This window comes from Ursus maritimus, unplaced genomic scaffold (genome assembly GCF_017311325.1).
Source record: "Ursus maritimus isolate PB19 unplaced genomic scaffold, ASM1731132v1 scaffold_16, whole genome shotgun sequence".
NCBI lineage: Eukaryota > Metazoa > Chordata > Mammalia > Carnivora > Ursidae > Ursus > Ursus maritimus.
The window spans coordinates 28723201-28748389 of NW_024424008.1; the positions used below are offsets into that span (position 1 = coordinate 28723201).

The 25189-nt window shown below is 39.2% G+C and overlaps 1 protein-coding gene across 2 annotated transcripts in view; it reads left to right on the forward strand.

Moving 5' to 3' along the window:
- The window catches only part of MTMR2 (myotubularin related protein 2), a 118824-nt gene extending 98749 nt beyond the window's left edge, over positions 1 to 20075 (forward strand). For both annotated transcript variants that reach the window (XM_040630977.1, XM_040630978.1), the window contains 6 exons: positions 4943 to 5128; positions 7751 to 7957; positions 12571 to 12663; positions 15841 to 15954; positions 17837 to 18013; positions 18734 to 20075. In XM_040630977.1, coding sequence (XP_040486911.1) covers positions 4943 to 5128; positions 7751 to 7957; positions 12571 to 12663; positions 15841 to 15954; positions 17837 to 18013; positions 18734 to 18895 — 939 coding nt within the window. In that variant the 3' untranslated portion in view covers positions 18896 to 20075. The remainder of the gene's footprint in view (positions 1 to 4942; positions 5129 to 7750; positions 7958 to 12570; positions 12664 to 15840; positions 15955 to 17836; positions 18014 to 18733) is intronic.
- Positions 20076 to 25189: the final 5114 nt, after the last annotated feature.

Below are 25189 nucleotides of genomic sequence, written 5' to 3' on the forward strand. Positions count from 1 at the left end.
TCTGTCCTTTGAATTTCTTTTACATGAATTTAGAGGTTTGTTCAGATCCAGGTTTGATACCTTTGCAAGGCTATAGGGAACATAAGAGGAGGCACATCATTTGTGGCTGATTCTCTTTTTTGGGGTGTTAGCAGCTGTTAATGCTCAGTGCCTAGACACATTAACTCACTGTGATTGCAAAATGATGGTGTTGTAATTTCATGATTTCTCTTTCAGCTATTGGTTGAACTCTTTCTATAAAGAAACATTTTCTTTTATCTATATTTTGGTTAACCAGCAATTTAGGTCCATTTTTCCAGTGATGAGCTTACTTCCTGTCATCCCATGAAGGTGACTAATTTTTTAAAGTATCATTATGAATGTGTGTATTTAAACATATTCAACATTTTCTAATCCATCACAGATAATATTTTTTTGAAGGTAAAATTTCTCATTTTTGGTCAGAGGGAGGCTTTTCAAGTTATCTCCTGAGTTCTTTTGGCATAACCATAATAATCTTCGCCATCTGGTATAGGGAGATACCCAGACTCATCAGGAAGTCTTGTGCATTGCCTAGCTCCAGACTTGAAACAGCTATTTCTTTTCTTCTTTTTTTTCCTAAGATAGATAGATTTATTTATTTATTTATTTATTTAATTCATTTATTTGAGATAGAGAGTGAGAGAGAGCATGAACAGGGGGAGGGGCAGAGGGAGAGGGAGAAGCAGGCTCCCCACTGAGCCAGGAGCCCAATGTGGGACTCTATCCCAGGACCCTGGGATCATGACCTGAACTGAAGGCAAACGCTTAGCCGACTGAGCCACCCAGATGCCTGAAACAGCTATTTCTCCAAGAAATTCTCATTCCTATTAGTACCAAATGGTGTTGCAAACCATTGTCTGGGGTGCTGAGGATATCTTTGCAGGATTTGTACTGTTTCGAGGTCTTTCCAGTGAATAGTAGTAGGGAATATTTACATATTTTTAAAGATAAAGTACCTCAGGAGTTCCTACTGGTGTTTTCAATTTAAACTCGGTGCTAAACAGTTTTTATATAGCTTCTTCTAAATTACTTGTGTACTCCTTTCTTCCACACCAGCAATCCCGGTTCTCAAAGACCCAGGGGGTGATATGTATGCTCCATAATTACTTGTGTGCTTCATCCTACCAGTCTCAGAATAACAATAATAATACCGCCATCACCAGTACTTACTGGAAAGTTAAGTTTTTCATTTGCTCTCCCCATTCTCCTCCATTTTTAAAATACATTGTATTATATTAACATTGTCAGCACATACAGCTTTAACGCATTCTCCCTTTTGAACACACACTCTCCCTTTTACCTCTGACTTCGACAAGTAGCTACGTATTTTGTGCTCACAAGCAATTCGTATATGGATGTCTTTCTAGACATTATTATTGCTGTTGTTGCTATTGTCTGAAGTTGTTCTCTAAATATTTCAGCAAGGGCTCATGGGAACAATATTCTGAGTGTTTGTGTGCTAATAGGAGCTTGTGTCCTTTATTAAAGTTTGAAAGTCAGTTTGGCTGGACATAAAACCCTTAGCTTACATGTGATTTTCCTGAGTTTCTTAAATATGTTGCTTATTTTCTTTTGGCATAAAGCTTCAAAGGCTAATGATAAACTAAATTTCTTTACCTTCTAAGTCACTCTTTTTACTTGGATATTCAAAGGACTTTTTTCTTTTCCTTTGAAGTGCACTTATTGCCCGAATATGTCTTCATGCTGGGTGTGCTGGGTCTGTATTCTCAGGTATGCATGTGTGCTGTTTCAATTTGTAATTTCCAATTTAAAAAAATTTTGTGCAGTTTTCTTTAATCATAGTCCTTAGCATTCTGTTTCCTTGTTCTGACTTTCTTCTTCAGGACTGCTGTGTTGGGAACAAACTGAGGGCTTTGGGGGGGTGGGATAGGCTGGTGATGGGTAGTAAGGAGGGCACATATTGCATGGTGCACTGGGTGTTATACGCAGGTAATGAATCATGGAACTTTACATCAAAAACTAGGGATGTACTGTATGGTGACTAACATAATAAAAAATATTATTATTAAAAAAATAAATTGCATGAGAATTCTGTGATTAAAAAAAAGGACTGCTGTGTTGGCTCTTCTTCACCTTTCTTCATCATTTGTCACTTTCTCTTGACTTCTTCTTATGTCTTTCTAATTTCATTTTGGTTTTAAATATTTCCCTTCTCTGTTTCTTTTAACTTGATATCTGCTGTATTACTCTTGTGTTTCTTCTTCTTTAGTCTTCCTGATTCTTTCCTTTTATTTCTAATTTGTTCCCAAGTTCTATCACTTCATTTTTGTTTTCTAATTCCAATTTATTTTGTTTTTCATGCCTGGCATTATTTTTTTTGTGTGTCTCTAGCTTGCTTGAAAAAAGATTTCGGTGTTGAGGGGCATTTTCAGTGGATATGTTATGAGCGCTGCTCATTCTCTTTTTAGGATGGCACCTATGGGACTTGACCTTGATCCTTTTCTATTACTCATTTTTTTTTTAAAGATTTTATTTATTTATTTGACAGAGAGAGAGACAGCCAGCGAGAGAGGGAACACAAGCAGGGGGAGTGGGAGAGGAAGAAGCAGGCTCATAGCGGAGGAGCCTGATGTGGGGCTCGATCCCATAACGTTGGAATCACGCCCTGAGCCGAAGGCAGACGCTTAACCGCTGTGCCACCCAGGCGCCCCTCTATTACTCATTTTTAGTTGAAATTAGTTTTCCTGAACCTTCAGGATGGTTGGTTCAGTTAGAAGGCATGGCTCAGGAGTTAGGTGTCCCCAGAAGTTAGAAGAGCTAATTTCACCAAGCTGTCTCTTTTATTGTTTGCATGTAGCATTAAAAAATATGAAGTCTTACTTTCTGGCATTTCCTGGCTCTATCCTGTTTCCCCCACTCAACGCCATCCCCCCCATTCCCTTATCTGAAACTTCTCTTCCTTTGTCTTATTTCTCTGGACCTTCTCTTCCTCCATCTCCGTTGACTCTGTCCTGCTCAATTTTGATGATGTGCTTAGCAGAAGCAATCCCTGGCTGGTCTGTTAGGAGAGTTCATAAAGGTTAGACTGCTTTGGCCCCTTTAGATCTACTGTAGATCTGTTAGACTCATGGGTTGTTAGAACGGACAGAACCCTTCCTGGTTTCAGCGGCACTTCTCAGATTGACCCGTTGGGCTTTCCTGTAGTTCCAGAAGATGAAGGCCAACGCAGGAAGCAGAACAAACACTAAAACGTATAAAGCTCTCTCGTGGTTCTCCTGTTCTGCAGTCCTTTTGTATCCATTACTTCCTCTGCTTCTTCCCACACATTCACTGACAGCATTCAGATCTTGTGGCTGTGGGTGGTTTTGGCGTTTCACAGAATGCTTTGTCCCCATTTCTGTTTTAAATGATTTGTGTGTTTTTGGTTTTACTACCTAGTTGCTCTATTTTCTTTTAAATGTCAATTTTTTTGAAATATAATACACAAGCCAAAAAATGCACTCTTTTCAAGTATATATTTTAGTGTTTTTAGTACACTCACAAAGTTCTCCGACTGTCTGATTTCAGAGTATTTTCTTTCTGTTTGTTTTTGTGACTGGTTTTATGTAGTTTCCACTGCCATCTTTCTAGAATTTGTTGCAACCAATTTGAATTGACAGTGTCTCTTACCCCTGACCTGTTCAGTTCCCATGCTCCACAAATAATCTTTGTTAACAGGTACCTACTGAAACACTGTTAACTTTGTACCTGTGCCTATCTCGAATCCAAACTATTTCCCAGACTGTCAGTGTCAGAAACAGACTTTCTGCTTTTTGGTAATTTGTTGTTGGTTTGGAGTTGGTGGGTTTTGTAGTTTTCCATGGTGTCAATCATATCATCACTTAATTTTATACAGCTACAGTGGCTATCCTAGTATTTTTCTAAATTTTTTCCCATTATTTCTCTAAGAAGTTTGATCTTATACATGATAGGTAGGAAGTAGGAGAATATTTTATTTAAAAAAATCAGTCCAAAAAAAAAAAAGGTTTTTTTCAGCCACAGCTTATTTTGGACAGCAAGTATTTTTCATTGTGTTCTGTGGATGTAGATTTTTTTAAAAATTTGTTGTTGTTGTTATTATGTTAAGTTAGCCACCGTACAGTACATTTAAGTATTTGAGGATAGGAATAGTAAAATACTATGGTATTGTGTGCTTTTATAATTGTTCCATCTTTTTATTTGGAAATAATTATGTGGTTAAAATAGAAGCAAGTCATTATGATTGCAAAGTATTTTGCAAATATTAAGATTAAAATGAGGTGAAGAGGAAGGAAGGTGGTAAAGAAGCATGCGCCAGGACGAAACCAGATAGACATCGTGCCTGCACACAGAGCCGGTGATTTCAGTCTTCTCTAGTAAATTATGTTTGGGTAGAACTGGAAATATAGATAGGAAAAATTTAGTGCTTTAAAATGTTTAAGGACCTTCATATATGGTATCACATTTTTTTTTAATAACAGTCACATAAGGAAGTCAGGGTAAGAGTGTATATTCCTGTTTTATAAAGAAGAATGTATAATAGAGAGTGGCTGTGTTAAGAAGTCATGAGCTATTGACATTTTCCAATGGAGTTTTCCTATTCTTCAGTAATATGTATCATCGGGGTGCTTGGGTGGCTCATTTGGTTAAATGTCTGCCTTCCGCTCAGGTCATCATCCCAGGGCCCTGGGATTGAGCCCCGCATCGGGCTCCCTGCTCAGGGAGTCTGCTTCTCCCTCTCCCTCTGTCCCTACCGTCCCCCCACCCAGCACATGCTCTCTGTTGCTCTCTCTTTCTCTCAAATAAAGAAAATCTTAAAAAAAAAAAAATATGTATCATGTTTTACACTATTGGATATTTTATGGCACTTTTCCACATATGTTTACATACAGTGGGTGTACGTTCATTTATAATTTTCTGTGGTGTGTGCTTTTTTCCCCAGGCGAAGGGTGGAGGTTATGAGAGTGAAGATGCCTATCAAAATGCAGAACTAGTTTTTCTGGATATCCACAATATTCACGTTATGAGAGAATCATTACGAAAACTTAAGGAGATTGTGTACCCTAACATTGAGGAGACTCACTGGTTGTCTAACTTGGAATCTACTCACTGGCTCGAACATATTAAGGTTAGGTATATGTTATTATTTCCTTATATTATTACAGAATATTAGACAAGGACTTTCTCTGCCCCTCTATTTTGGCACTTTTCTTCAAATTGAAATTCAGATGAAGGTCTCTTTCTATACAATGAAAAATTAGTAACTGCTTTGAAAATTGTAAGTTCTTCTAAGGTGTGTTGCTTGAATGAATTACTTTCCTATACTGCGCATTTGGTTCTGTCCTAATCTTCTCTTCCCCGCCCTGTCTGAATTCTACCTGTCCTTCAGACCCTAGTTTGGGTTTCTTCTTGTCCATGACGTCTTCCCGGATTGCACCCACTTTCATTTTCTCTGCACTTTTCACTTTACTTTCTCTTTCCAGCTCATCAGGTACGACCTTGCACTTCATCTAATTACTTTGTGTCAGCTGGTATATATTCCTAATTCATGGAGACCTGGACTGGATAATTTGTTAATGTTTTTGGACCCCTCCGGAGCTAGAGCAGCACTGTGTGGGTAGATAATGGGCACCCTCTAAATCCCTGTTACACGACTAGTGAAGTGGGTGCGTTCTGGTCGGAGAAGGGAGGCGAAGCAGTGAACGAAGCATACGAAGGCTAAATGATGGGGAGACTGCCCTGTGGACGCTTGTGTGCCCAGCCTGTCACTGTCCTGTTTGGAGCTCCAGATGTGATTGCACTTTGTACAGTTACATAAGTTTTTTCAGATGTGGTCTGAATTTCAGTAACACAGCGTACCGAGCTGTAGACTTCTATAGCCACATACACATTAATACTGTGAAATACAGGGAAATGAGATTTTTCATGGTAAGGAGCAGACGTGCTCACATTAGAATCTCTAAAATTCAGACAGAACTGAAGAGAAGGCCAAATTGATCTAATTGAGGATTAAAGATTATTTTTATTATTTATCTTCTGGACGCCTAGGAGCTTGCATGTGGCAGAGTGCACACATTCCTCAGGCAGAGAGCATGTTCCCGGCCCATCTGTTGCAGCATGTGAAGTGTAAATAGAAAACAGAAAAACTTGATTTGAAGCGAACATAAATTGCAGGGCATTCCACCAGCGCAGATAACAGACTCTCCAAAAAGCTTGCTCTAACAGAAACAAGCCTCCTTAGAGGTGTAAGCGATTCGGCTATGCCTGGTCCGCCTTCTCCACCCGCAGTCCCCACACCAGCAAAACTTACCTACTCACCTTCTTCAGATCTCTGCTGAAGTATCACCTTCTCAGAAAGGCCTTTCCCAACCACACCTTACAAAGTCACAGCTCCACCAGCAGGGTGCTGTCCCTCACTGCCCTCTGGCATAGTATGTAGTTTCTTATTTATTTGCATCCGGGTGGCCTCACCTGAGTAGAATATACCATCCCTTTGTCTGTTTGGTTCACTGCTCTATCTCTGGCACCTAGAGCAGAGCCTGCCACATGGTAAGGGTCTCCAAAATGTTTACTTTGTAAGCGAAGGAAGGCAGGAAGGCAGGAAGGCAGGAAGGTAGGAAGGTAGGAAGGTGGGACGGTGACCACTTTGGAAAACTCCCTGGTCAGTCTTAACTTTCCAGCTGTTCCAGTCCTTTGGGTCAGTGATTCATAAGTCTCGATATCCACTGAATTACAAGTGGGAGATATTTAAAATAGTAAGTTAGAAGTAGTGGGGAATGGGGCCCAGACACTTAAAAAAATGCTCACAGTTGACTCTGATGCATAGTCAAGATTGACATTGCTTCAGAGTACCCCATTTCCAGAATATGCCTGTAGTTACAATCAAAAGGAGGTTATCATGAGATTCTCCAAGTCTAGTAAATCTGTTTTTCATTCTGATCCATGTTGGTGGACCCATACTGTTCTCTAAGTATGTATGGTCTAGCCATTGCAGAGAAGAATGGGACTATATTACTCATTTTAAAGAATATTATACTTTTGTGTTTCTTATTTGGTTATATCTAATTCTGTCTAGTTTTAACTCGAGATCAACTTCCTAAAGATGATTATTTTGCAGTATCTGTGTATTTAAAAAAAATAACTGAAATTATTTTAAATACCAGTTGACATAGTAATTTTTATTCATACTGATACAGAAAAGTAGCTTCAAGTTTTATACTGTGCTTGCTGTAAGCTGTGTGACACATATAAAAACAGTAAAATAAATGCTATAGAAGCTATAGAGTAAGAGAGATCCAATTTTATTGCTTTCGTATTTATTCTAATTTGATTAAGTAGGGATTGTTTAATGTGTTGTTTAAGTAATGTGTATGACTTCATTTGGCATATTATTTTTTATTTAAATAGACGATGTTGGAATATTTGAAGATTCTTAGAAGCAGATCTCTTTAAAACTTAATCCTTTTCTCTCACTCATACTGTTGGTTTGTGCAGAACCCATAGGTACCGTTCATTTGGCTCATTCATTGTACAGATTAATAGGAGCTTGTATGTATGAGATTTTTCTAGTTATAAAGGCAAAATATTATAGACCTTCTGCCACTTACAAGAATTCTTATTATTAGGAAGGGACTGATAGTTTTTCTCCACATGTTATTCAGACAGTCATCCGTAATAAACTGTATTAGTTAATTTTGAAGAAGGAAGCACTTAATTTTTTAAGAATGTCATTTAAAAATCTGTTTTGCAGCTGATTCTTGCGGGGGCTCTTCGGATCGCTGACAAGGTAGAGTCCGGGAAGACGTCTGTGGTGGTGCACTGCAGCGATGGCTGGGACCGCACAGCTCAGCTCACTTCCCTTGCCATGCTCATGTTGGATGGCTACTATCGGAGCATCCGAGGCTTTGAGGTCCTTGTGGAAAAAGAATGGCTAAGCTTTGGACATCGATTTCAGCTTGTGAGTAAAGAACCTTGACTTGATGTATCACATGCATCCTACATAAGGCGTGTGAAAACAGTGCCTTTTATTCATTAGATACTCATCGAAAACCCTTTATACGAAAGGGGTGAACTTCTAGAGAGAACTTTCTCGTTAGTTGTGGAGAGCGTTAGGATAGTCTCTCATAGCTGCAGTCTGGCCAGGGCTGTCGGGTCCCGTGTCTGGCTCGGTCTCCTCTGTGATCCCTGCCAGGGGAGACATCAGATACTGTTCCCTCGTGTGCACAGGGGGTCTCTACCTTCAAATGCAGATTAGCAGGAATGGTGGTGGAATTACAGGGCACTTTGATCTCATGTAAAAGAAGCCAAGAATGGCTTAATTATTATTCTTAATTTAAGAATACTTCAGAGTAGCAGTGCTCACGCAGGAACAGGGTCTTAAGAAAAATCAGGCTGGGACCTCAGGCTGGGACCAAAAGAAATATCAGAGAAAAAAAGGAAAATTTAACTCAGAGTGGGGAATAAAACAGCTTTTCGAAGATCCTTCTTAAAGTACTAACACTGTAATGAGCATACGTATGGAGAGTATTACAGTTAGTTTTGTGGAAATGACAAATTTTCGTGCCCTCTGTTTGCCTCAAAATTTATGTTGATATTGTCGTTTGTCTCAAATCTGAGTTGGCAGGACCTCAGCGTCCAGGTGTCATTGTTGAATATCTTCTACCGTGTCTCCATGAAATGATTGTTTAATTTCTGCATTACACCTCCAGAAACCAGCAGCCGCAGTAGCTGTCTACCCATGTCCTGCATAAACTTCAGTTCTTCTGGCTAAACATTCATTTTCTTCAGTGTTTTCCCCTCTCAATCCCCTCTTTACCCCAGTTGTCCTCTGGACTTTGGTCATGTCTTTTGTCAAGTGTGGTATCCAAAACTAATCACAGTTCCTAAAATAGAGGAATGGAGTTACTATGTCCTTTTCAAAGGATAATAAGCTTTCAGTTTTGCTTTTTTGATACATCATACTTTGGATTCATGCACCTTTTAATTAAACATTCACGTGGTTTTTAGCTGTGTTTCTGCTGAACGCTAAATTTGCAATCAGAAAACTTGAGAACAGTAACCATGTAGGCCTTGGTTTTTATGTATTGCTCCTCTGTGTTAGTTGTAATCATAGAATTTAGAGCGTGAGGAGTAGGAATATTTTCCCCCAAAGGAGGAACAGGGTGAGCAAAAGTCTAGATGGGATTGAGCGTGGCAAGAGTAGAGTTGAGGGAAGGGTGGGGTTAGAGAATCATGAAGGGGGAGAGTTAGACTGTCAGAGGCGTTGAAGCCACTGAGGGCACGCATGGTTCCTGGCAGCATTTTCCTAGATTAGCTGAAAGAGTTTCTGAAAGATGTTTACCCAGATGCCGTCTCGAATGTTAACCTCTACTATTCTGTAGTTACCAGGGAGTATCAGCAGTGTTTATAAATACAGATGACCCTTGCACAATGTACAGTGTGGGGGCTGGGGGTGCAGTCAAGAATCCACATGTAACTGTTGACTCCTCCCCAGAACTTAACTCCTTATAGCCTATGGTTGACGAAAGCCTTACCGATAAGATATTTTGTATGTTGTATGTACAATATACTGTATTCTTATAATAAAGTCAGCTGACAAAAGGACATGTTACTAAGAAAATCAGAAGGAAGAAAATTCACTTACAGTTCTGTAAAAAATCCACATGGAAGTGAACTCATGCAGCGCAACCCGTATTGTTCGAGAGTCAGCTGTTAACTTGAAAGAAACAGACATTTAAAGGTAGTCTGCTCTTTTGAACTTGAACTGTTAAATAAAATTGGGCATCTGGAGTATCTTTTCAGATACTCCACATTTTTCTATTCTCTCTAAAATATACTTACCATGAAATAAGCATTACAACAAACTCTCTTACTTCAAAAAATGAAGTGTTAGTCATCCAGAGCTGCCCGTGTTCATATAAATGGGACCAAAATAGTAAACATTTAAGACCGTTGGAAGTTGCTGTGGATTCCTAGATTGCTAACTCTGGTTCCCTACTCCATTGTTTCCCCTTAATCTATCTGAGAGCAGAATTTGACAGTTAAAGGACAGTTGGTCAAGAGGGTACGTCCACCTGGTGAATGTAAGGTAGTGGGTCTCCAACGTTTTGATGTCAGGGTCTCTTTCCATTCTTAACAATTATCGATGACCCCAAAGAACTTTGTTTGTATGGTTTATATCTACCAATATTACCATATTAGAAATTAGATTTTAACAAATGTTTAAATATTAATTAAATAATAAATCTGTCTTAGTCTGTTTGAGTTGCTGTAACATAATACCACACACTGGGTGGCTTGTAAAATTTCAGCAGAATTTTTTTTTCTCACAGTTCTGAAGGCTGGAAATCCAAGGTCAGGGTGTCAGTACAGTCAGGTTCTGTGGAAGGCCCTAGATTGTGGGTTGTAGATTGTCAGCCTCTTGGTGTGTCCTCACATGGTGAAGAGAACTAGGGAGCTCTGTGGGGTCTTTTGATAAGAGCACAAATCCCCTTTATTGGTGTTCTGCTCTCATGACTAGCAGCTCCCAGACGATGACTCCTGCCATTAGGGGACACAAACTTCAGGCCGTAGTACTACTATATATAAACCTAAATAACATTTTATAGAAAACTGACTCTATTTTCCAGAACAGCAACAAAAAAAGTTTAATGTGAAGGGTGGAATTGTTTTACATTTTTTGCAAATTCCTTTCATGTCTGGCTTATTAGAAGATAGCCGAATTTCACAACTACTTCTGCATTCAGTTTATTGCAATGTTTGCTGTTGCTTGAAGTAAATGAGGAAAATCTGACCAGACACAGATATGCAGGTTGAAAATCAGAGTGTCTTAATAGCTTTTTCAGGGAATTGTGGATATTCTTTCATACTGTGCCAAAATTTAACAAATGCTGATTTCTTCGAGGTTACTTATAATGTGGATCCAAAACTAGATCAATGAGTTTTTCATCGTTCCATTAAATTCCATTGGTCTGTCTTGCACTTTGAATAGAACTTTTACCCATGCATGATTCTACAAGATCAGGTATTGGTTATTTGGAAGATACTGGCTTACTGACTTACATACCTCTTCCAATGTTAATGCTTTTCATTATATACCATCGTAATACCTCATTGGTTAGTATCACCAAAGATTTGATCAGAAAAGTCTGTTATCAAGCTTATTGTGGCAGGTAGTTTTCCAAAAATCTAATGTGCACTCAAAGCTTGAGTTTTATCATTGTTTTCCTTGAAATGACACATTCTCTTTGTACATTAAAAAAAAATGCCTGCAAGACTTTCAGGTCTTAATAATCATAGTTCATATATCAATTGTTCTTTCAAGTCAAAGTCAAAATGATGTTCCGTGAAAAAGTGGTGTTTTGTACCATCAACTTACGTTTGCAGCAGAAGAACATTATGTGTATTTCCCATTTTGTTACACAGGCTGTTGTTAAGGGGAGATATATAACAGGATTAATTTTTACTGCTTCATCAAGGAAACTGCCCCCCCCTTCATTTAACTGCAAGTGTGTGGCAAGGCAGAATATGACACGACTCGTGCAACTTGATTCGAGTGCCTTGCTTGATTTCTCCTAAGGAACCCAGAGTTTTATCCTTTGTCACTTTTGCACCATCAGTGTAAATGTCAGTGCACTGAAAAAGGCAAATAATGTCTTAGTATTATTATGAAAATAGTTTTGATGTCACAGACCCCCCCCCCCCCCGGTCCCTGGAAATCTATGGACCAGACTTTTAGAATCACTGATTTGGAGTGTGGAGGGTCTGTTTCAGTCATCTGGGGCAAAGGTCCTTGGAAGAGAAAAAACTGAGAAAGGACGTGAGTACATGCTTGGAAGGCAGATGTCAAGCATTCTTTAAAGGTTTTCAAGAGTTTGTGCTGATGTGATTCTTCTTGATAAAGACAGATGAGCTGAGATAGGACAGGTGCCTGCACACACTGGCCAAGTGGTTCAAGGAGACGGGTGTTCCCTGAGGCTGTTGGACAAGTAGCTGTTAATATTTAGGGAATGTTAAATCTCTGGGACAAAAAATGTGGGTTCTGAGGTCTGACTGCTCCTGTCTTCCGTTATCAACCTTTTAAGATCTGGGTTCCACTTATTAAACAAAGTTGTAATTTCCTATTACCAGCATCTTATGTCAGAAAATCATGTGGCCATTTGTACATCAAAATGGTAATAGAGACTTCTGGTAAGACTGAGAGTGATTTCTATTTTCCTTGCTGTGCTTTTATTTTTTTTTAATTCATTTTTTAAAGATTTTATTTAGTAAAATAAGAGAGAGAGAGAGCACCAGCGGGGGAGAGAGAGGGGCAGAGGGCAAAGCAGGCTCCCGGCTGAGCAGGGAGCTCAATGCGGGGCTCGATCCCAGGACCCCCGGATCATGGCCTGAGCCAAAGGCAGACACCTAACCTGACTGAGCCACCCAGGTGCCCCCTTGCTGTGCTCTTTTAAAGACTTTTGAACTTTAAAAAATATTGGAAGATATTACTTTTATTGCAAAATAAAATTATTTCCATGAAAATGAAAAACCCCACAAAGCTCATGTAGTATCTCACCCTTTCTGCTTCAGAGGCTCGGCCATGGAGATAAGAACCATGCAGATGCGGACAGATCGCCTGTGTTTCTTCAGTTTATTGACTGTGTCTGGCAAATGACAAGACAGGTAACTTACCTGGGATAGTCATTCTTAGTCTTTCTTTTAAGCCATCTGGAGTTGGGAGGTTTGGTCAGTGATTATCCTACATTTCATGTAAAATGGAAATTCTTGGAAGATTTCTCAGTAATAGAACTATTACTTGTTGTTACATTATGAACTAAGTTAAAGGATATTATTTGGAGATCGTATTAAACACTTGACGGTTTGATCCATTAGCATTTCAACCAGTGGCATTAATAATAACCCAAGAGGTTTCCTCCTTCCTTTTGAACAAGTAGTTAAATAATGGCAATATATTTACCCGGAAGCTCATCTACACATTGCTAAGAAAGGTGGAGGTAAAGAAATGAAGCAATAGGCTAGGTAACTCAAGCAAAATGAAATCCTATTTTAGGTAATTTTAATGGAAAAATGTGTTTATGTGGGAATTATGGGTAGGTAAGTATGTAATAAATTCAGTTCTTTTTGTTCTTAGGTATGGAGAGATTGTTTTTTAGACCTTCTATTAACTTTCTAACAAATTGATTTGAAATATTAATGGTAATGGATTTAGTCCTTTGGAAAGATATCAGAGGAGATTGGAAAACACCTGGTTTATTACAGGATCAGTTCACTAGTGAGGCAAGGGGTTGGTGTCTTAAAAATATTTAACTCAAGAAAATTCATCTCAGACCTTGGCAACGGCTCACTCTGCTATGTCAGCTAATTATTTACCGAGGGTTTATTAGACCTCAGACAACTGGAAGTCTGGTTTGTTTTTAGTGAGACCACGACATGAATATAAACTAGGGCAGTTGCTGACTCTGCTTTGCTTTAGGATTGCACTTTAGCTTCAAGAAAGTGCTGTTATTTCATTAAAAGAAACAAATGGTGATCTTCAGGTGAAACACACCGATTATATAAGCATTTCCCCTGTAAGTATATCGATTTGGATGGATTATTTGAAAGCTGCTGGGTTACATGAAGTGTTGTAGTGGATACGACTGCGGTGCGATGAGGCTGGTATTCTAACGTACATGCTGCAGGTGTGTATGGCAGCTCAAGTTTTGTTCTAGAACAGGCCCTCGGGGTGTTGGGGGGCACTAACGGCATAGTTTAATGGTGTTTACTACTTCTTGGACTAGGTTTGAATTTTTCCTTTGGAATTGCTCTTGAGTTGGTATAGCAGCTCTACAAACCCTTGCCAGCCCTTTTTTGGGTGTTTGACCCAAAACAAGAAGAGCCACTATTGACCATTACCGTATTTGATTTTTAAATAACGTTTGAATCTTGGCAAAAATTAAATATGTCCTATAAAAAGGCTCGAAAAGCTGTTTGAAACCATGGCACCATTGATGGCTGAGTGTACTGCTCTCCCAGAGGAATTACCTTGAAGGGGCAACATGTGTGACTGTATTTGTTCTGGGATGTTTGTTAGAAATAAAATCACATTTGCCAATAGTTTGCATAGAAGAGTACGCGATAAGTATCTTCCTCGGTAATTGTGTTCACTTATTACACACTGTTGATCTAAAAGCAGCTTCACTCTAATTTTGAGCTTAAGTTACTGCATAGAAAATCAGTTTGATCTTACATTTCTCCAGTAGAACTGAAAATATGTCCTATAGTGATGAGTCTTTTAGACATCTAGTTCTCTTTTTCTGTATGATATTCTGGAGCATAGAACATGTTAGACCTGTTTATTGGCAATCACCAGTTTTATAAATAATTGAACTTTTGTGCAGAGACTTAAGTAAGCACATCTGTCAAAATGACACTGACTATGTGGTAATTAGCTAGATTGTACCTGTCCCCCCACCCTCAGCCCCTCACTCCTGGGTCAGGAAGCAGTTGGTGAAGGGCCCTTCAGATTGTAAACCCTGAGGAGGAGAAAATACTCCTCCTCTGCTCACAGCAGTTCCTGCTCTGCCACCGTTTTGTGCGGAGGACCTGTCCGTGGCTGAAGCGCTCTTCTCATGACTGAGCACGTGTTTTTGCCAAGAAGATGAAAAACTGACCACAGGCTTAGCTCCGTTGGATGGCTCTTTAATGAGTGAGTGCGCGTTCATAGCTGGCTAATAAGGCTGTAGAGTGTGTAACAGTCCAGGGGATGGGATTTATTTTGTAAGTGAATGAGTGGGATTTGACCAAGTTTCTTACAGGTAATTGGCCTTTTGTTGGCATTTGCTCCAATCACCTGGTTCATCTTCACAGCCATAAAAATTATCATTCACGACAGGGCGGGTTAGCCTTCAGTGTTCAAGAAATTTACCATAATACCCTGCTTATACATTTAGGAAATGTCGAGGCAAAGGTGGTTTCACCCCTGTCCCTTTTGCATGCAGTTCAGGCTGTTTTCTTGCACTACTGCATAGGGATCATTCTAAGAAAAACTTGGAACCAATATTTATTCCCCAAATCTGCAGTCCAAATATTCACAGAATTTCTTTTTCACAGTCCTAGAATTGGTACAATTTTCATGGAGACTCTTTGAAAGTTTTGAAGTATTAGATGGATGAGGATGGGTTATACTAACTCTTTCCCTTCCTGGGATCTGTCATCCATCCTTGATAAATCCCCAAAAATGGTTGTTTATGTAATATTAAGATATCTAGTCCAGCTTTTGTCCTAGGTTAAAGAGAAAGTGAATTTTCTGTTAGAAAGAGGCTGCCGAAGTACTGGATTACAGGATACTCAGGTTTGACTAGGTTGGCTCTTAAGTGATCTGCACATTTGCCTTGGATCTTTTTGTGTGTTGCTGACATTTTCTAGAGACGGTGATATTTTTTGTGTAATTCCTGAAACCAAAACTATGTTGCTGAAATTTTAAAGAAAATCTTACTATGTTGTCTTTGGTCGTTTTTGGCAAAGAAAGGCTGCGAGTTGCTAGAATTGCCGAAGTCAAAATTCATCCCTCTCCAAGTTTAGGATTAACAGATACAGGAGATACAGAAACACCAAGATCGCACCATTCAAACTCTTGCTGTTCAAGAAAAGGTTTGGGGAGAAATCTCAGAAAAGTGGTAGAGTGATTTTTCAACAGAAAACGAAGCAGATAATGCCATAATGGCTTAGAAATACATAGTTTTGAATATTATTTAACCTCATTTTAAGAAGTATTATAAAGAATCTACCCATATATGGGGATGAATATGCTTAAAAAAATGTCCTAATGATTTTGTGTTTGTGATATTCAATTTGCAGTTTCCTACAGCATTTGAATTCAATGAATATTTTCTCATAACCATTTTGGACCATCTATATAGCTGTTTATTTGGAACATTCCTCTGTAACAGTGAACATCAGAGAGGAAAAGAGGTAAAATATGAGCCGTGACCCTCCCCTCCTCTCCTCCCAGTACGTGTGATGTTCTCTACGAAGAACATCTATCTTTGATAGATTTCAACCTAACAGTCCTCTTGGATGATTTCTTTGGTCATGTTTTATTCTCATGTACTGTAAAACGATGACTTCTTTCCATATATCTGAGCCTGATTTGTTCTCCAGTACCTCTGTTGGAAGGCTGAAGGTACCAGCTAGTGGAAGGTCAGGTGCGTTTATGGGTGAAAAGTAGTGTCTGCTAAAGAGAACTGAAGTCTGTGTAATCATAGGAGCACCAGTCCTTGCAGGATGGAAATCCTTCAAAGCAAGTGCAGAAAAATCTAATTAGCAAAAAATATACATATGAATGAATAGATCCCCAAATACATTGTGCATACATAGCCATTTTAGGGTTTTTTTTGAAATTGTAAAATAATACTGTGAAACATCTAGACATTGAAGAGATGCTGTGTAGAAAGTTACCGTTTCCCTGCGTCACCAGATCATCACTGGTAAGTGGTTGGTATTATTTAGAAGAACCTGTGTAAGGATGATGTTTCAATTTTTACTTCTGACCTCAAAATATATCTGTCCTATGTATGAAATTCCAAATCCTTGTGATTTGGTGCCTCCCTCTTCATCAATTTTCATTCTAAACATGTGGTTACAAACTAGTTTACTCATGCTGTTCTATAAAGCATCATGGCAGGGAGCTTGCTCTGCAGCCAGGCTGCCTGGGTTGAACTCTTGTATCTACCCCTTCTTGTGTAACCTTGGGCAAGTTCATTTCTGCTTTGGGAAATTGGGGAAAATAGTACTTACTATTGTGTAAATAAAATAAACTACAAAACACTACAGTAACTGCCATGTAGCAGATGGTAAGTTCCTTGAAGGCAGATATTAAAAAATTTTTTAAAGATTTTTATTTATTTGAGAAAGAGCACACACGAGGGGTGGGGAGCAGCAGAGGGAGAGGGAGAAGCTGACTATGTGGGGCTCCATCCCAGATCCCAAGATCATGACCTGAGCCAAAGGCAGACGCTTAACCGACTGAGCCACCCCAGGAAATTTTGAATACACCGTATCTTCCGTGGCCAGCCCACAGTCAGTATTCCTATGCAGAGGAAGTGCTTAAGAACCTACAGAATGTTAGATAACTAAAAATAGCCAAGTTCCAAAGATACTTTTTTTTCCCATCTTTTGAGAGTCTTGAATAGGATTTAAGTATATCCTGATTTTAAGAAAAGAATCTTTTTTGCTGAGCTATAGTTTGCAGTCCATAAAATGAAAAGTGTATACTTTAGTAGTTTTCAGTTTATCTAGAGTTGTACAACTATCACCACTATTAACATTGAGAAGTAACTGTGTCCCTGTTTGCAGTTTTCCCCTAGTCTCCTCTCCTGGTCCCTTGGCCATCACTACTCTCCAGATTTGCCCCTCCTGGATACATCCTATAAATGGAATCATTCAAGATGAGGCTCTTGTGTCTGGCTTCTTTCACTTAGCATGTTTCCAAGTTCAGTTGTAGTATGCATCAATACCTTATTCCTTTTCATGGTGAAATATTATTCCATCATACAAATATACTACATTTTATCCATTTTATCAGTTGATGGACTTTTGGGTTGTTTCCTCCTTTTGCTCTTATGAGTAATGCTGATTTGAACATCTGTGTACAGGTTTTTGTATGCATATGTTTCTGTTCTCTTGGTATATATACCTGGGTGGAATTGCTAGTATGGGAACTCATTTAACTTTTTAATGAATTGTGATGTTTTGCAGTACTCTCTGATTTTAATGAAAGTGGGGCTATTACTGAAGTGTCCATATCCTCTCCAAGGAGATTTTAATCAAAAATACCTATGTTTCCTTCTTACAGAATCTCCCTAAAAGGACTGTGTCACTGTGGTCTTACATAAATAGCCAGCTGGAAGACTTCACTAATCCTCTCTATGGGAGCTACGCCAATCATGTCCTTTATCCGGTAGCCAGCATGCGCCACCTAGAGCTCTGGGTGGGTTATTACGTCAGGTGGAACCCACGGATGAAACCACAGGTATATATGCTCTCCAGTGTACAGTGGGAGTTTTCATCCATGCGGTTGTATAGTTAGGTTCATCACCTTTAAAGCAGCTAGAAAAATGAGGTATATTTAAAACTTTCCTTTTTCCCTGTTAATAGTTACAATTGTATAGTAGAAAAAGCACTACATTGGGGTAATCAATATACTTGGTTCTTGCCCTGATTTTGCTTGTATGGTCTTGGGTGAATCACTTGTCTTTTCTTCCCCCCTCGGGAAAATGAGTGTGGTGCATTGGATAACTTCTGTAGGTCATTTTAATAGGTTTGAGGAAATAGCTTAAAGAAAATTAAAACCCTGACCGGTTCTGGTCCATTTTGAAATATGTTATGGAATATATACTACTTAGAACTGTTTAAAAGACTAAAAACCTGCAACTAAGTGATAGGAAATCTTTTGAGTTTTGGCTTTTAGATTGTCTGGTTCCTTGGTTGTTTGTTGTATTTGTTTAATTACCAGCTGCAGGGTATACTTGTGGAAATACTTGGGGGCACTGGGAAAGCCATTGAAAGAGCAGTGTTGTCAGTAGAGTCCGGTTAATTCTCACTGATGTGCTGGAAAGGTCAGCCTGGTCCCCATAGCTGAGAAAATGCACATTGCAGCACTTAGGAAAAGAACTATATTCCAGAACAATTTCACTTTGGGTTTGTTTAGGATTGCCTCTTTGAATGACATTATGGTGTTTTGCTCTTATAGGAACCCATTCACAACAGATATAAAGAACTTCTTGCTAAACGGGCAGAGCTTCAGAAGAAAGTAGAGGAACTACAGAGAGAAATTTCCAACAGATCCACCTCATCCTCTGAGAGAGCCAGTTCCCCTGCACAGTGTGTCACTCCTGTCCAAACTGTTGTGTGAAGGGACTGTTTGAGGGGGGGCCGTCATTGCCATGAACTCTGGATTACAATGGCAGCTTTAGGAGTATACAGTCTTCGGAAGTTAGAACCCACCCATGGGAGAAATGCAGTTGCTTTATTTATTTTAAATCTCTCCAGGTTGGGTTTAGAACTGTGGCAGTGCAGGTGGTGTATGTGAAATAACCCCATGTGTAATGACACAATTATGACACTAATCTTCTAAGTCACCCAAAGAATATTAAGATGCTTCAATACCAGATCCACAGTGGGAACAAGTTTCTGATTTTAAAATCAAAATACAGACTACTTCAGAAACATTCCTGTCGCTGCACAAAGGTTAGGAGCATCCCCGTTATCTCAGCGCACCGACACTGCAGTCCGCGGCATTTTATACACTGAGCCTCGATGGCATGAAAGCTCAGCATCACTCGATACTCCCTTCCCCGTCGTGGGTTTTTCTCCTCTGTAGTAAAGTCATTTACTTTGATCACCTTTCTGCACCCACACTCTCCATGTATGATATGGCAAGGTCTTGAGGATATTATGGCATAGTAGTAGTTGAAAATTATTGCTGTCATTACCGGCATATGTATTTAAGATGTAGTAGATAGCTGTTCCAAACGGATGCCTTTGAGATGTGCTTGGGGGTGGGGGGCGGGATTGAGAGGAGGAAGTGGTAGCCGTCCAGGATTTCAAAGAATTCTACACCCTTCAGATTAGTTTCCATTTGCCCAGTTACTAGAAACATAATGAAACATATTTTACAAATTCATTACTACCTTACTTTATTGCATTTACGTTTTTGTGTGTGTGTCTGTCTGAACACAGAATTGGTAAGTTTTGAGGCAATATTTTAAAAAGTTTACTAGGATTGACTTTTTTCCTGAAGTTTGTATAAATAGCGATGCTCAAATTCTACGTGAAATATTTTACTACTTTACTTTGCAAATTCTGTAATTCCACTGAAAGATTAAGTCTACCAAAGAACTTACTGCATGTACAAATGTATTACAATCTCAATGCCAGTAAAGGAAATACTGCCTCACTGTTCACCTGCCAGTAACAGGTCAGCGCTGGTATCAACAGTTGACTCCTTGATATCTTAAGAGCCATATGTTATGTACTGTAACAAAGGAGCTTCTTGTCCCTTGGGTCTTTAATTAAAAGGAAATTTCAACTGACTTTTAAAACGTTGACCTTATCCTAAGTTGTTTGCCTTAAGTGTCTTTTGCAGAAATGTTATTTGGAAAGTTTTTGAAGGAAGGGGTAGCTTAGCACGTGCTCCAAATTGAAATGTTCAATTTCAACCCATTTTGCTTCTATACCCGAATCAAACAGTACTCAAAAATGCAGTGTTCGCTCACCTGTTAATTCACCATAGTCTGGACTTAGCCCTGTTCTTGGGTCTGGTGGTGAGGAACTATAATTTCTCCTAGTACTTCCAATATTAGCAAAATTAATACCAAGATGATTTGGTCTTTGTATGATACTCGTTTTAAGAAAATTAGTAACATGGGCACCTGAGTGGCTCAGTCGTTATGCATCTGCCTTCAGCTCAGGTCATGATCCTGGGGTCCCGAGATCAAGCCCTCCATTGGGCTCCCTGCTCAGCGGGCAGCTGACTTCTCCCTCTCCTACTCCCCCTGCTTGTGTTCCCTCTCTCGCTCTGTCAAATAAAGAAATAAAATCTTAAAAAAAAAAAAAAAAGAAAAAATTAGTAACGGTATGTAAGTGGCCAGCCTATCGACTGAAGCTAATTTTTCTATTCCAAATATTTTACAAATCCATTCTTTCCTGTCCATTCTACCATTTTCCTCATTTAACCCTTGATCATCTTAGTCTGACACTACATGACTGAAGAGATCAAGAATTTCAAACTTCTAGTCTCAATACCCTCACATCCACTTTAAATTCTATTCAAAAGCCAGGGCAATCTAAATGCAAATCTTTCACTTACCTTTTTAAGACTCTCTAGGGGTTTCCTTTTCACCTTCACAGGAGTCTACAAAGTGGAGTGCATTTACGATAACCCCCTGGTGGTAAGGTCAGGATCATGATGGCAGGACACATTCCTGTTTCCTCGCCCTCGACTTGTAACTAATTGGACATCCATAACCTCCACACATCACACCGGGACAGCCATCCGTGCGCCTGGAGTCAAAGGAAGCTGCGGAGCCAAGGGAGTTACGGCAGCAGTGACTGCCGCCACCTCTCTCTCGTGGAGGTGGCAGAAAAAGGGGGAAGCTGAAAGTCTGCTCAGTTGCATGGGCTGCAGCTGGAGGGTTCGACTGCATTTCAGGAACACCTAGATTTTTAAGGAGAGACCTCCATGACTCGGTAGAGAGAAATGAAAAAAGGCAAACAGAATTCCAGCAAGAGGTCCATTCATGGGCCTTTGGGAATCCCCCCCTCTAGGATTGCCATGGGCACACCTAAAGCCCCAAGTGCTAAGCATACACCTCCCCCCACTCTGCTTCCAGTCTTTAAAAAACAAAAGCAAACCAAAGATATTTGAGAGAGCAGATGGGTGCACATGGGGGGGGAGGGGCAGAGGGCCAGGGAGAGAGTCTCAAGGGGACTCTGCACTGTGCGCCCCCCACAGAGCTGAGGTGGGGCTGGATCTCAAGATCCTGAGATCATCACCTGAGCCTAAACCAGGAGATGCCCAACACAGCCACACAGGTGCCCCCAGTGTTTTTTTTTTTAAATGCCACATTTTTTTTTAAAGTTTTATTATGTTAGTCACCATACAGTACATCCCTGGTTTTTGATGTAAAGTTCGATGATTCATTATAGTTGCGTATAACACCCAGTGCACCATGCAATACGTGCCCTCCTTACTACCCATCACCAGCCTATCCCATTCCCCCACCACCCTCCCCTCTGAAGCCCTCAGTTTGTTTCCCAGAGTCTATAGTCTCTCATGCTTCATTCCCCCTTCTGATTACCCCCCTTTATCCCTTTCTTCTACCGATCTTCCTAGTTCTTATGTTCCATAGATGAGAGAAACCGTATAATTGTCTTTCTCTGCTTGATTTATTTCACTTAGCATTATCTCCTCCAGTGCCGTCCATGTTGCAGCAAATGTTGAGAAATCATTCATTCTTTCTGATAGCTGAGTAATATTCCATTGTATATATGGACCACATCTTCTTAATCCAGTCATCTGTTGAAGGGCATCTCGGCTCCTTCCACGATTTAGCTATTGTGGACAATGCTGCTATGAACATTGGGGTGCATATGGCCCTTCTCTTCACTACGTCTGTATCTTTGGGGTAAATACCCAGTAGTGCAATGGCTGGATCATAGGGTAGCTCAATTTTTAACTTTTTAAGGGACCTCCACACTGTTTTCCAGAGTGGCTGTACCAACTTGCATTCCCACCAACAATGTAGGAGGGATCCCCTTTCTCCACATCCTCTCCAGCAACTGTTGTTTCTTGCCTTGTCAATTTTTGCCATTCCAACTGGCATAAGGTGGTATCTTCGTGTGGTTTTGATTTGAATTTCCCTGATGGCTAATGATTTTGAACATAAAATGCCACCTTTTTTAAGCACATGTCAAACTTTAGCAGGGAGTCATTTCCAGTAAAAAGAAACCCCAAAAGCTTATGCTATAGCACCACCTTCTGGAAAACAAAAGAAAGGCTTCTAACTGCCAACCTGATGAATTATTAAAATCTAAACAAAGCCTTACGTAAATAAGGAAGGTGTTTGCTACTTTAAATGTGGCGGCACAGGTGCACTTCATTGAACACTATGAAAAATCATGGTAATACAGTATCACAAAAAGGCAATGACAATTCTCCAGCAACTGCACCCAAAGACACGGAATACTGCAATCTGATAAAAGAATTCAAAATAACAGGACAAAATTCAATAAGCTACAAGAAAATTAAAAAAGGCAATTCAACGAACTTAGGAATAAAATTAATGAACATTAAGTACTTTACCAAAGAGACTGAAATTCTAAAAAAGAACCAAAATGAAAATCTGAAGCTGACAAACTCATTGAAATGAATGTATTTTCTTCTAGAAAGCACTGGAAATGGAGCAGATCAGATGGAAGAGAAAATAAGCAAGCTGGAAGATAAGGGTTTAGAAATGATTCAGGAGGAAGAGGAGAGAGAACTAAGATATTTAAAAAGTGGACACAACCTATAACAATTATCAGATTCTATTAGAAAAGCTAACATAAGATTAATTGGTATACCAGAAAGAGAAGAGAAGGAGGCAGAGAGTTTATAGAAAGAAATAAAGGTTGAGAATTTCCTAAACCTGGGGAAGGAACTGGATATACAAGAATACAAAAGCTAACAGAGCTTCTCCAAGACACACTGTAATGAAACTGTCAAAAGTCAATTATAAAGGCGGGGAAAAAACCTACAAGGGAACCCTCCCTCCCCCATTAGGCTATCAGATTTCTACAAATTCTACAGGCCAGGAGAGAATGGAATCAATGAGCTATTCAAACAACTGAAAGATAAAAACTGCCAGGCAAAAATACTCTACGTGGCAAAATTATCCTTCAGATATGAAAGAGAAATAAAGGATTTCCCAAACCAATAAAACGTGAGAGTTCACCACGACTAACACTGCCTTAGAAGAAATGTCGGGAGATCTTCCAGCTGAAAAGATCTAAGTACACAACATTCTTATTAAGGTGATCAACAGACATAAAACTGTAATTATTTTAGAATATAAAATAATTGCAGCATAAAGGTTAAGGAGCATTAAAAATGACAGCTATTAAAATTTGGTAACAATTCACAGTATAACAAGAGATCATTTGTGACATCTAAAGTATAAATAGATGAAGCTAAGTAAATGAAGATAAACTTTTATCAGCATAAAATGACTTGTTTTTCCTCTATGAGATATTTTATTTAGTAAACCTTCTGGTAACCATAAAGCAAAAATAGAGCAAAGCCCCAAAACAAAAAAAGAAGACTGAGCAAATCACCAAGGACAAACACCAGCTTACAAAGGTAGACAGAAACAGAAGGAAAAAGAAACAATGGAGAGATAAATTAGAAGGCAAAAGGTAAAATGGCCATTAGTAATTCCTCACATATCAATAATCACCCTACATGCAAAATGGATTGAGTTTACCAAAAGGCACAGAGTGGCTGGATGGGTAAAAAAAAAAAAAGGCCCGTCTATATGCTCTCTACAGAATACTCATTTCAGCTCTAAAGACATCCATAGGCTCAAGGTGAAAGGATGGAAAATGACCTTCAGAGCAAGCAGAAATCAAAACAAGGCAGGCATCACCTACTTACACAAAATAGACTTCAAGCCAGAAGTCATAAAACTGGCAAAGGTCATTATATAATGACAAAGAAGTCCATACATCACAAAAACATAACAATTGTAAATATATATGCTAACACCTGAGCACCAAAATACATTAAGGGAGAAATAGACAACATAAGAGTAGGGGACTTCAATATTCCACTATCACTAATGGGAAGATCATCCAGACAGAAAATCAATAAGGATGATGTGCTTAACAGTGGCCTAGTGATCTAAGGCTCTGGGTTAAGAAAATCAACAAGGTAAATACTGGAAATGAACCACACTTTAGAGCAAATAAACTTACTAGACACACACAGAATAATTCATCAAACAGCAGAATACACATTGTTCTTGTGCACATGAACATTCTCCAGAACAGATCATATGGTAGGACCCCAAACAAATCTTTGCAAATTTAGATTGAAATCATACTATCTTTTCTGGCCACTGTGATATGAAACTAGAAATTAACAAGGGGGAGGGGCGCCTGGATGGCTCAGCCTTTAAGCGTCTGCCTTAGACTCAGGTCATGATCTCAGGGTCCTGGGATCAAGCCCCATATCGGGCTGCCTGCTCAGCAGGAAGCCTGCGTCTCCCTCTCACACTCCCCTTGCTTGTGTTCCCTCTCTCGCTCTCTGTGTCAAATAAATTTAAAAATATATATATATACAAAAAAAAAATAAATCGACAAAGGGGAAATGAGAAAATCTATAAATATATGGAACCTAAACAACACATTTCTAAACAATAGGTCAAAGAAGAAATCAAAAGGGAAAGAAGGAAAGTTTACAGTAATAAACACAGATATTAATTAGATCTCAAATAACCTAACTTTATATCTCAAGAAAGTAGAAAAAACAGATTAAGCCTAAAGTTAGCAGAAAGAAGAAAATAATAAAGAACAGAAGTAAATGAGAGACCAGGGAAACAAGAGAAAGAATCAACTAAGAGCTGGTTCTTTGAAAAGATAAAATTGACAGACTTTTAGCTACATTAAG